The sequence below is a fragment of the Artemia franciscana genome, chromosome 11, assembly GCF_032884065.1.
Source record: "Artemia franciscana chromosome 11, ASM3288406v1, whole genome shotgun sequence".
NCBI classification, from domain to species: Eukaryota; Metazoa; Arthropoda; class Branchiopoda; order Anostraca; family Artemiidae; genus Artemia; species Artemia franciscana.
Window position 1 is genome coordinate 36290168 of NC_088873.1, and position 12836 is coordinate 36303003.

Below are 12836 nucleotides of genomic sequence, written 5' to 3' on the forward strand. Positions count from 1 at the left end.
AGTGTTTACATACAATAATGTTTATTGAGAAGTGTATAGACGTTTTCAGTGGGATTTTTTTTGGTATGGGGGGGTTGAGGGGAGGGGGCTATGTGGGAGGATCTTTCCTTGGAGGAATATGTCATGGGGGAAGAGAAATTCTATGAAAAGGGCGCAGGATTTTCTAGCATTACTATAAAAAAAAAACAATGAAAAAATAAACATGAAAAAGTTTTTCAATTGAAAGTAAGGAGTAGCATTAAAACTTAAAACAAACAGAGATTATTACGCATACGAGGGGTTCTTCTCCTCCTAAATACCACGCTCTTTATGCTAAAGTATTTTTAGTAATTTCAACTATTTATTCTACGGCCTTTCTGATTCAGGGTTCATTCTTAAAGAATTGGGACAAAACTTAAGCTTTAGTGTAAAGAGCGAGGTATTAACGAGGGGACAGACCCCCTCACTATACATAATAAAAATATAAGAATATAGAAGTTTGTTACGTAAGTTAATTCTTAAGTTACGGATATTTTTTTACTAATTAAACCGTTCGTTAAAAATTAAAAGTTCTAGTTGCCTTTTTAAGTAACCGAAAAATTGGAGGGCAACTAGGCCTCCTTCCCCACCCCTTTTTTCTCAAAATCGTCTGATCAAAACTAAGAGAAAGCCATTTAGCCAAAAAAAAAATTAGTATGCAAATTTCATTTTAATAATTTATGTGGGGAGAGCCAAAATCAGACATGCATTAATCAATTCAGAAATTAAATAAAAAAACTAGTTTTTTAACTGAAAGTAAGGAGCGACATTAAAACTTAAAACGAACAGAAATTATTCCGTGTATGAAAGGGGCTGTTCCCTTCTCAACGCCCCGCTCTTTACGCTAAAGTTTTGTACTGTTTAATAAAGTAGAATTGAGAGAAAGAGTCAAACTTAAGCGTGAAGAGGGGCGTTGAGAAGGGAACAGCCCCTTTCATACACGGAGTAATTTCTGGTCGTTTTAAGTTTTAATGTCGCTCCTTACTTTCACTTAAAAAACTAGCTTTTTTAATTTAATTTTGGGTTCAAAACTCAATTCTTCCACATGATCTACCCATCCGAAGAACTTTCAAAACTTTCTCTTAAACTTTCAAAAGCTCCTTATTTTCGAGGTAATAAATTTTACACCGTTTAACATATGTTCTCTAATCTGGCCTTGCTTGGTCTACCCATAAACCACTAGTGGTTGATCCAGGGGAAAGATACCCCCCTGTTCAAGGGAGGACCTAGAGAAAAATCTTGAGGGGCCCGGGTCCCAATAATTGACCAAATTGACAAATTTATACCGAAAAAGGAGTAAAAAAGAAAAAATAGGTTAAGAGGGCGCCAGAAAAAATCTTGGGGAGGCCTGCGGTCTTCCCGACCCCCTGGATCTGCCAGTGCCCCACTTGCCTAGGCTGCATTTTAACCTTACAATCCACATCTATACGAATTTATCGAGCAAAAAAAGTTATTCAAGGTAACTCCCTGGATCTGACAATGCCCATTCTCATCAGTAAATGAAGCATTGCCTTTCCCCTAGATTTTTTTTTGTTTCTGTGGCATTTCTTCTTTGGCTTTTTTGGCATTTTCATAGAAAAGTGTTTTCTTTTGCGTTTTCATTGAAAAAAAGGAACATAAACATTGTCAACCTAGACTTTAAAAATTTAGTCTTGTCCCTCTCCTATATTTCCGTAAATTAACACCGTGTAGAAATAAATATAAGCTTTTAACATACCATAAAAGAAAATATTTGACCAATAAACGTCATAAGTTTCATCTACTATCCTTGAATGTATGGCATTATTTTCGTCCATATCTTCAACACAATATAACCATCCAAACAAAACCTTAACAACGCCAAAACCAAACCAAAACTGACACAAAAACAAAAACAACCAATTACACTTCATTCATTTCATTTCACATTTGACGTCACTGATAAGCAAGTGAAGCACTAAAGGAGTTTATTTCTGAGATGATTGCGAGGATAGCAGAGTAGCGCTTTTTTCTCATGCACGATTAGCAGAGCTTCACAATGTGGCTAAAGTAGCTTCCTGATATAATTCGTTAAAAGATTTTCACATATGTTACAATACCACGAGTTCAATTTTAGAATTACTTCCGAAAAATAGATAATTGCCATCAAAGGAAGTTGTATTGACAACGGGAGCGTGATTAAGTAGGCCAAGCAACAGTAGCCTATAGCTCCATGGTTGAGATGATCTGACATGAAAAGCGTGTATATATTTGTTATTGTTCCGAAAGGTCGCAAGCTCCAAAGGGAACTTGACCATTTTTTTTTCATTTGAACTGCTGGCCATCCAAACCGTTGAAGAGGATGCGGATGGCTAACCTCGGAGAAGGGAGGGGGTTCCTAATATTGCAGGCATGTTGCTGCACGTTAAGGTAATTTCTTTTAAATTTATACTTCTTTTTTCTTTTTTCTATCAAGTTACATTACTTCTATGCTTTATAACTGATATATAAGAGGAAGGAGGAGGGGTGTCTCTCTTTTGAAGGTGTGCTGCTAAATGTTGTTACTGATAGTAATTTCTTTTAAAATGTTGCTTCATTTTTCTTCTTGCTTTCAAGTTATATTGCTTTTGTGTGCTCATTCTTTTTCTTTCTTTGTTTCATAATCGTTGACCCCGATAAAATCAAAAAGAATTGTCATATGTCACGATTGAAGATGCCCACAGTTGAAGAGTAGAAATCTGTAGCCAATTGTACAGGGACACATCCAGGGGTGGGTTTTATCGGGTTTGAACCCTCTTCCCCCTCTCTAACGTATTTCTTAAGACTCTTAAATTGGTCTCCTAAACAAATAGAAATACTTCTACAGCTCGTAAATGACTTAAAATGGGGGTAAAACATTACTCCTTCCCCAAAAAATCTTTTGACAAACTCTCCCACCCACCTCTCTCCTCCGATCAAAAATTATGGATACAGTGCTGCAAGTATGCATATTTTTTTCCTTGTGATATTGTACATTCGCATCCCCAAATTTATTATGAATTTTTTATTTATGAATAATTATTCTCGTCTGAACTTTAGATCGGGTAAGGATCGCATTACCTTTAGCGCTTACAAAAAAAAAAAAAAAAAAAAAAAAAAAAAAAAAAAAAAAAAAAAAAAAAAAAAAATATATCGGTTAAAGCAAAAAGGAAAAAATACAGAACAAAATAGTAAGAACTGAAATACAGTAGCCTTCTAATTCCTTTACCTACAGCACGGGCAACTCCGGCATAAATTTTACAGGGAGAAGATAGGCGAAATCTTTTACAGCGATGAAACAATGGCGTCTTTTTATAAAAAAAAATTCATATTTTTCGAATTATCAAGAGTTTGCGCTGTTAGAAAAGGTTAGGTCTTTCGAAGATGGATTCTCACCCAACCCCACAATTTGGGCGTGCATTTCTTACAATGTAGTTTGTCCTAGGCATCAGATAACACGATTAAAACTTTTCGATTTTTTTCGTCTCTTCTTCAATATGAATCAACGTTTTGATATACAACTGATTCAACATGGCTACATGGCAACATGGCATCTACTTGAATTAAAGGGTATTTTGCACGCTGGTGTAATTGTTGGTATGGAAAATTCTCAAAACAATGCCAGATTAAAGGAATGTCTCCCAACCCTATCACACCCCAATCTTAAGATTTAGCCTCCCTGTGAAAATTGCGATTTTATCACGAGTTTAAACCTCTATCTTGCCTTGCACCAAAACGGCAAAATACTTATATCATTGAACTGATCAAGGCCTCTTTACAATGAGATTTAAATAATACCGGAATACACATTGTTCCGAAACCCAGAACGTGTTCGGATTTTACCAGAGATGTAATTTGCTATGATGCAAGGGGAGCAAACGTCCCCATTTTGCCCCCCCCCAAGCTTAAATTTAGCATCGTAAAAAATCTTGTCAAAATTAAGATAGGTTGTCAAAAATAAGATATACATAATTAAAGCATCCACATTAACAAATTAATTTTCTTCAGTATAGCTTTACCTTTATGGTACTATATGGCTCAAATAGTACCATTTTCATACTCATTTCACTGTCATATATTTTTCACTTGACTTGGAAACCTGATCCAACTTTGCCCCCCCCCCAGGATTTTAACGAAATTACTCCGCTGGATTTTACCATTTGCAATGAGCAGACACTGAAATCAGTTCCGTTTTTCCAAGGAGAGATCAATCCCATTCCATCACTACCGGAAGATCTTCTTTCTTCCAGTCTTCTTCTTTTTTTTGGATTATTTTTGAGTTTATGAAGATTGTACAGGGTTCTTTTTCTTCTCCTTGACTGGATTAGTATGGAGACACTTTCGCATAATCTAATCACTGGAATTAAATTTCAAGTTGGTTTGGAGTTTGCAGTTTTTTTTCTCTATGCGAAAAGGGTTCGATCATTAGCCAATCAGAGTATTCTACGAAAAACTCTAATTTGATTGGTCTTAACTAAGATTAAATGCATTTGACTTCACTTTAGACTCAATTCAGTTCTGAACCCTTGCTTAATCTTTATTGCGAACGGGTTTGGTCTCAACTGGTTCCCTAAGTTAGCACTAGCGAAATAAGCACTGATAAAATCTCATCGTGCATGGGCTCTTAGTTTAAGATTTATGCGTTCACCGACTTACAGTTACGATATTAGTGACCATTCACACAGGACTTGGTCGTAGTCGTGAATACGACCAGGCAGAAACTTCCCGTTCGCAAGGGTTTCGGAGTCTCAGTCCCAGGTGCAATAATAGATCAATTTGGATCAACTCACCAGCAACTAAGACTAGGTTTCAACCAATTACAACGAAGATTAGTGGCAAGAAATTTGACAGGAATGGAGGGTGAGTAATTGGTGCAGATATGGAATGGCGCAAGAGTTGATTTTCTAAAACTTTCTTGGCTCTTTGAAGATTTCCCTTGTCCATATCCTTCTCTTTCTTTTTGTTGTGCCACCTCGGCCTGCCATAAGGAAATGTAGTCCCAATCCAGACTCCACACAAAAACACGAAGTCCTGAACCTCCTTATCTATATTTTTCCACTTTCAATTCCTACGCCAAATTCATAAGCCATGATTGGTCGGTCTCGTAGAACCATGTCCAAGAAAGAAAGGTCCATGTGAAAGGAGAAGCTTAAAACCTAGGTGCGACTACGACTACGACTACGCCTAAGACGTGCGTGAATGGTCACTTACTTTTTCTTATAGAATGACCAAAAATTACACGAAAAACGAAACTTCTCCAATTTCAATTGTTTTTGACCGTTTTCTTTTTTAATCTAAAAGAAAAAGCAAAAATTTCAAAAAAGCTAAATCTCAGCCACCAAACGAGAGGAAGAATAGTCTTGTGTTGGAACATTAAAACAGTAGGACTGCAGAATAATTGCATACCAAACACCTCCCACAGGGAACATACATCATATGTAAAAATTATACACCAACAACTTATTAAGAATTGTTCTAACAGACGAGGGTTCACTCACTTCAAAAAAGTATGCACACCAGGGAACAGGAGACACATGTGGCGGAAGAATACCACGCGTGGCAGCACACATGGCGCTCTGAGATGTGCATCAGGTAGTATATAGAGGGACCTCGTTAACGGACTACAACCTTCAAAATTAATTTCTACATGATTTGAGCTAAATTACAAAATGATCAAATTGCCATAAAACTTTTAAAAGAAATATTTTTTCTGAAAATCAAATAAAAATTTTCTTATCCCACGGCATGAAAATAGAAATTTCCACAAAATTATCCATTTCCCTTGAAACATTAGGTTAAACTTTAAGAAGAATCATATTCATCACGCTATAAGTATCAAAAATGTTAGGCTATCGCCACATCGTACTTCAATAATGAACCTCCTATTCTCCATTTCTTTCAATAGTATTGAATTTAACACCTATATCATTTGGAATTTTCTCAACAATTCCCTTCATAGTTGGCATTAGAATGAGACTGAATTTTCTTTTTAAGGTTAGTTTTGTGGCAGGAAAGCAGTTTGGGTAAATATTTCACAGTTCATATAATTGACTTACCAATAAAGTGAACATACAACTCGATGCCTTTTTTTATGTTCTCTACGAATATTATAATCGCTTCTATCGCAAATTCGAATTAAGCACTTTTAGAGCTCTTAAAAATGACGAGTTTTCAATTAAAGCATGAGTTATCGTTCGTTTTCGACAAAATGATACTACGTTTTCTCAGTGCCGTTTTCTTGGTCGTTTTCGACAAAATAATACCATGTTTTTTCAGTGGCAAAATTATTTATAGTTGGGTTAGGTTGGATTATTTAGGTCAAAAAGTGTTTATATTTGAATTTGCGATAGAAGCGATTATTATATTCGTAAAGAACATAAAAAGAGGCATCGAGTGTTATGTTCACTTTATTGGTAAGTCAATTATATGAACTGCGAAATATTTACCGCAACTTGTAAATCGGTAAGTTTGGAAAAAAAAACTCTAACCTTGGAATAAGGTTTTTCCATTAGTAAATATTCTCAGTTCGGGTGTTCGCAAAATTGATATCCACACATGAGTCTTCATCACTACTAATTCCGTAAACTGATAATCGGAAAACAACTCAGTAAAGTGATAACAAAAAAATCCTTCGACTTTTATCAAAAACTCTTAAAACTGACGAAATGCACGTTTCTCAACCCATTGTTTATACAAGACTGGCCTTACGAAAGATTAAGTCATCAACTTACTTTAAAATTTAATATGAAAAGATGAATTTCAGCTGCTAAAAAGAATGTACACAGGGTGCACTCTATGTATATTAATTTTGGAAAAACTAAATTTCAAACAGTTCCTTACTTCCAGTGAAAAAACGCTTGTTTTTTTTATTTAATTTCTGATCGTTTTTCAAATAATGTCGGTAGATCTGGCTCACCCTCCCTGAAATATACCCCCCCCCATAACGGAAAACTCCTCCGTGGAAATTTCATCTAACGTGAAGTGCACCCCTACCCTGTCAAACTCCCTCAAGACAGTTCCATCCTCGCTGAAAATCCCCCTCGCCGTAAAATTTCTTGCTGACCATTCAGACTGAAAATTATTCTTAGCATAATTTCATTTGAAAAAGACTTTAATTTCTAATCGGTTTCTTGATCACTCCGAAAATGCCTCCTTCCGTGGTATTATTTTCCCGGAAATCAAAACATGCCAAAAATAGACCCCGAATGATTCCTTCGGAACATCTCCACATGCAAAATGAAAATTTCCCCTGGGAAATTCACCCCTAGATAATTTTCCTCTCCAAGGAAGATTCTCCCTATCGAAATCCACCCCAAGCGCAAAATCCCCCACCAAAAAAAAAATAAATAAATATGTATGCTTCCAAACAACACATAGGCTATGCGTAAACAATGGTAAATTTGATAACTTACAGGCCTCTTCCCACTGACGGAGGGAAGGGGAGGGGTCATTTTACCCCTAAAGACATATTTATTTGATCTTTCAGCTATACTGAACAAAATTGTTATCTCAAGATTTTGATCCGATAACTTTGGGGTAAAAATGGGCGTGGGAGAGGGGCCAGTTGCCCTACAATCTATTTGGTCACTTAACAAGAGCTAAGAGCTCATATGGCACTTGTGACGAGGCGAGAAGAGCTAAGAGCCAAGAGATCATATGGTATGAGCTCTAACAAAATTCTATGAATCAATAGATTGATTTAAAAAGGAAAATAAGAGGCTTAATGCCGGTCAGGATTTAAAATAAGAGCTCTGAGTCACGATGTCCTTCTAAATATCAAAATTCATTAAGATCCGATCACCCACTCGTAAATTATAAATACCTAATTTTTTCTAATTTTTCCTCTCCCTTTAGCCCCCCAGATCTTAGTGAAATTTGATTTTTAGAAAGAATTCATGTCTAAGAGCTTTTATTTCAAATCCCGACCAGATCGTTTGACATTGGGGGGAGTTGGAGGGGGAAATCTTGGAAAAACACTTGGAGTGGAAAAATCGGGATGAAGCTTGGTGGATAGAATAAACAAATGTCCTTGATACGTGATTGACAGAATCTTACTGGATTCGCTCTCTTTGGGGGAGTTGGGGGGAGGGGTTCAGTTATTTGGCGAGTTTGGTGCTTCTGGACGTGCTAGGACGATGAAAATTGATAGGCGTGTCAGGAAGCTGCACAGTTTGACTTGATAAAGTCGTTTTCCCAGATTCGACCATCTGGGGGGCTAAAGGGAGAGGAAAAATTAGAAAAAATTAGGTATTTATAACTTACGAGTGGGTGATCGGATCTTGATGAATTTTGATATTTAGAAGGACATCGAGGATGGAACCGTCTTGAGGGAGTTTGACAGGGTAAGGGTGCACTTTACGTTAGATGAAATTTCCACGGAGGATTTTTCCGTTATGGGGGGGGGGGTATATTTCAGGGAGGGTGAGCCAGATCTACCGACATTATTTGAACAACGATCAGAAATTAAATAAAAAAAAACAAGCGTTTTTTTCACTGAAAGTAAGGAACAATATTAAAGCTTAAAACGAACGTAAACTATTCCGTGTATGAAGGGGCACCCCCTCCTAAATACCTTACTCTTTACGCTAAAGCTGTTTGCATTTTTAAAAAAGCTTCTTATTCTAATTAACCGGCCTCTGTGTTTCCGAAGCAGTTCCTAAAAATTGGGACAAAAAGTTAAACTTTAGCAAAAAGAGCAAGGTTCTGAGGAGGGGGCAACCCTTCATATAAGGAATAATTCCTATTAGTTTTAAGTTTTAGTGTTACTCCTTACTTTTCGTTAAAAAACTTGTTTTTTTTTATTTAATTTCTGATAAGAATCAAGAGCGAAGTTGAAACTTAAAACGAAAACAATTATTGCTTTACAATGTCTGCAACATATGTTGCAAAACAGTATGCTGCAAATATGTTGCATAAATATGTATCTGCAAAACAGGTGCAACTAAACTGATTCGTGACATTACTCCATACTTGTAGAATCCTAAAAAATTAGCGCTTTACTGAAAACTGAGGTTGTCTGAGCTTTTGTTAGAGAATTAAAACTGTTAACTAAAATTTATTGATTTCTTTGCCGGTTAAAGATTATTGACCGGGCATGATGAATACCCTAACGAGAATATGCTGGGTCTAAAAGTTTACAGCTTTTCTGGTGTTGTGAGACGGTTTGGGGGTCTCCGTTAAGTCATAAGCTCCTTTCTCCGTCCCTATCGCCAAAAGGAAAATTCTGCTTGCACATCCTCATAGTGGCGTCAGGGGGACCTTTTATTGGTTTTCCGAATCAAAACCGTGACTACAACCGATACTACAGGGTGATCTTGAGGATTGACACCCTCGAAGAAATTAAAGCCTAGTAAACGATACCGCATTTGCTATTGAGATGGAGAAAGAGCGCGTTGGCCTCAGGCGGCTTGGTGCTGCAGTTAGTCGTTAGTAATAGTAGTAGCAGCAAAGATTAATGAGAACCTTTTAAATTAGTCTTCTGCAGGCTACTTGAGTACTATTCTGCTTTCCAATCCTGTTTGGTTGCATTTATTTTGCATTATTCCTAGAAGGTGGTGAAGGTCAGAGGTCTAACCTCCGCGGGTTTTACGGAAAGTGTGGATCTCAGGCAGGACTGATGAATATGACATTACATTTTTGAAAGCTGCATACAATTCTTGTCTGGGGCCAAAAAGGATAGTTTTCAAAAGTTTTAAGTCAGAGACTACTATGTATGAGATGAAGTGAAGTTTTATTCTGAAGTTATGCACCTAAGCTTCGGTTCAATTGAACCATGCCACTGCTTTCGACTGGAAACCTCTATTCTAGCAAGCAGACACTAGTTTGAAATGGAAGTTGGACTAAAATCGGAAAGCACGTAAGATGTGTGACGGTAGCCGGGTCCCATCCCCAATGAAATCGGAACTTTCCCTTTGCTCCTTTCTAAGCAGGCTAATGATGTTAGAAAGTTGGCTCATTGCGAGAAAATCTGCTTTTGATCCAAGACCAATAGATTTTTTTTCTCGATGCTGATGAATAGTCCTTGATGATCTGATCAATGCATATTAGGTCCATGCCAATTGCTCAACATTTTATTTGTTTCCGGTACATTACAAATCTCTTCCAAAGGTTCCTGACCAAAGTGTTGCTCTATCCATTTTTTAAAATTCAAAGGGTTCATTTTTTCAAATTTTTTATTGTTTTTCTATTTTCTGTCTTTTATATTTTCAATGAAGGTATCAAAAGAATAATTTTTTCAAACGAAAATACGAAAAAATATATTTTCGAAATCGAGACAGAGGGGGGGTCAAGGGGAGGGCAATTCGACTACCCCCAATTGGCTCGCCTCGTTCCTAGTCTGCGTAAAGAAGCCTAGTACGTACCTCATTGCTGCAATCTCCACAAGCAGTATTTCAAGTAAAAGGTGACATCACAAAGTTTAAGGAAAAGTAAACTTTAGCTCCCAAACAGGCTACTTGTTGTTCACGCCTTTTAACGTAGTTTTGCAAAACTCACTCGGCTTAACTTCGGAGACGTATTAAAGGCACGCTTCTCAAGCAATCTCCTTCCTACATGGACGTTAATAGTTTGATTTCTGGCTTGATATTAAAACGTTTATGAACGTTGTCCGTGGACGGTAAGTGAAGTGGATCGTTGTTGTACAAAGTCAACATTTATATTTACCAAAGCTATGACAAGAGCGTCCAAGCAATCAAACCGCATTTCGTGTGTGCGTGAAGTAGCCTAGTACGTGCCCCTTGTAGTAATCTCTACAAGCAGGAAGTACTATAGGAAAAGGGGATGTCATGCGTTTTCAGAGGTAAGATTCTTAAGAAACTGTATGCATGATGAGTCCATTCATTGGTCTTAATTTAATTTACGAAAATAGATATACTGACCGTCACTGCACAAAGTGTATACTTCATATTTATTAAGGTCAAAACAATTAAGTGCAAAAAGGAGAATTTTCCAGTCATGAATCATCTAAATGCTCTCTCGTGTTCCCGAAAAATCGCGATGTTGTGACCAAGAATGAACCTGTTTAGCACTTTGACCCCTAACGAAAGGCCCCTTCCTCCCCGAGGGTGGGGCGACGGCGTCTACCTAAAGACACATCCCTCCAAGCTTACCGCCTTGGCAAATATCCAAAAATCACATCAAAATACGCGGAAATCTAGATAATCTATGACTAAAAGGCATTTTCTTAACATAGAGCCCCCTGGAAATAGAAAACCTTCTGGTGCACCCCAAAGGACTGTCAAGATTTGGGTATCTATGATAATAAAATTTATGCGTAACTTCTGATAGAAAGGATCGGAAGAATTCTACCTCACTAATATTGGTCCAAGGACGCTATCCCAGCGAAAAATTGAAGGATAATTTATTAGGAAGCTGACAAACCTTAAAATTTGGGCTAAATGACAAAACTTACTGAATTAAATGACATACCTAAAATATTATTCAGCACCTTCCCCCACAGTCGCATATATATCCAACCCTTGGAAAAAGAATCAAAGAAACTCCCCGAGGGGTCAAGACATGAAAAAAGTGAACTTGAGGTCATTATTTTTATTTTTCCCAGGAGACTCGCACCTCTACAATCCTTTAGAGACACCACTGCGTCATCGTATAACGCTTGTTAATCTTATAAAAGCTTATCAGACTCCTAAAAGAGGTCAACAACTAGTGTCTTACAAGGCCTGTTATACCTGAAGCTGAATTCTTTCTGGGGACTTTTCCCAAGAGGGGCTGAAAACTAACAGGTTATTTTTGGTTAATGAAAAACTTCGCTATAGGCTTTGACAGAACTGTCATAATGCGGAATTCGAGTTCACAGACTCTTGTGTCGACTTAATGGGATAATCAGGTATACTACATTATAATCCGGGGTGGGGGATTCTTCCTTACGACCTATAATTTTGGACATCTAACGTTTCTACACACGAATGGACGGAGGGGGATAGAGATATTCCTTCTCACCATTAGGTTAGTCCGCCGTATCTTCCACAACAATTTCCCTTGCTTTTTGCTAACAATGCCCTCCATAACCCCATGACAAATTCCCTTTCCTTAGTAAATTTTCCCCCTTTGACCTCGTTCTGTTTCAACAAAATCCCCTTCTTACACCAATAGAATTGTACACTGAAAGATACAAAAGCTTCGTCTCGTACACAGTTAATAAGTTTTTAATGTTTATTTTACAAATTCTAGAGCTTCCTTTCTATAGACCCTCTCCATTTTTTTATTATTAAACCGTGTTTGATATTTTTTAGTCACGAAAGTACGTTTGTACTTCTGCTTTATTTAGTTTTATTCCCTTTTAATTCTACGGGTTCTTATTTTTTTTTTTTTTTTACATTCAAAAAATTTTTCGCACACCTCCTTAGCATTATCAAAATTTCTTCGGTTTTCATGACTCGCCTTATTATACCTGCTTGTTCTTTGTGTCCTTGTGTTTAGAGATTCAAAAACAGAATTCAGCCCATCTGGGCTTGTGACAGATATTTTTCAGAAATAAACCTAGCAACAGTGGAGAATTACGTTTTTTTTTAGGAAATATCTTAATAAAATAAAAGTAGTACCATTAAATTCCTTGTTTTATGCTCCTTTTGAACATAACAGTCGTTAACTGACACCCCCTCCCGATGGGCCCATATACAACCCTATTAATAAATTTATTTGTGGTTGTTTCCACGTTTCGATACCTTGTATAGCGGGTACCTTCTGTGTAGACTCGAATATATCCAGTTTAACTTGAGTTATTGATGAAAAATTGGTTAATTAGTTGAAAGGGCTTCAAAATGTGAACAACAATGGAAGGGAACATGATAATCTCATTTATACAATTAAATAAAAAACAAACT

At 36.9% G+C, this 12836-nt stretch overlaps 1 protein-coding gene across 7 annotated transcripts in view; it reads right to left on the reverse strand.

Annotated features, from left to right (window-relative positions):
• The window catches only part of LOC136033152 (uncharacterized), a 137276-nt gene that overhangs the window by 89589 nt on the left and 34851 nt on the right, over positions 1 to 12836 (reverse strand). Inside the window, exon 1 of one of the 7 annotated variants that reach the window (XM_065713810.1) lies at positions 6483 to 6659. The exons of 5 other annotated variants lie outside the window; for them this stretch is intronic. In XM_065713810.1, the coding sequence (XP_065569882.1) occupies positions 6483 to 6561 (79 nt within the window). In that variant the 5' untranslated portion in view covers positions 6562 to 6659. Of the gene's footprint in view, positions 1 to 1735; positions 1881 to 6482; positions 6660 to 12836 lie in introns of those variants that run through there. One more of the 7 variants, XM_065713809.1, reaches the window with a different exon arrangement.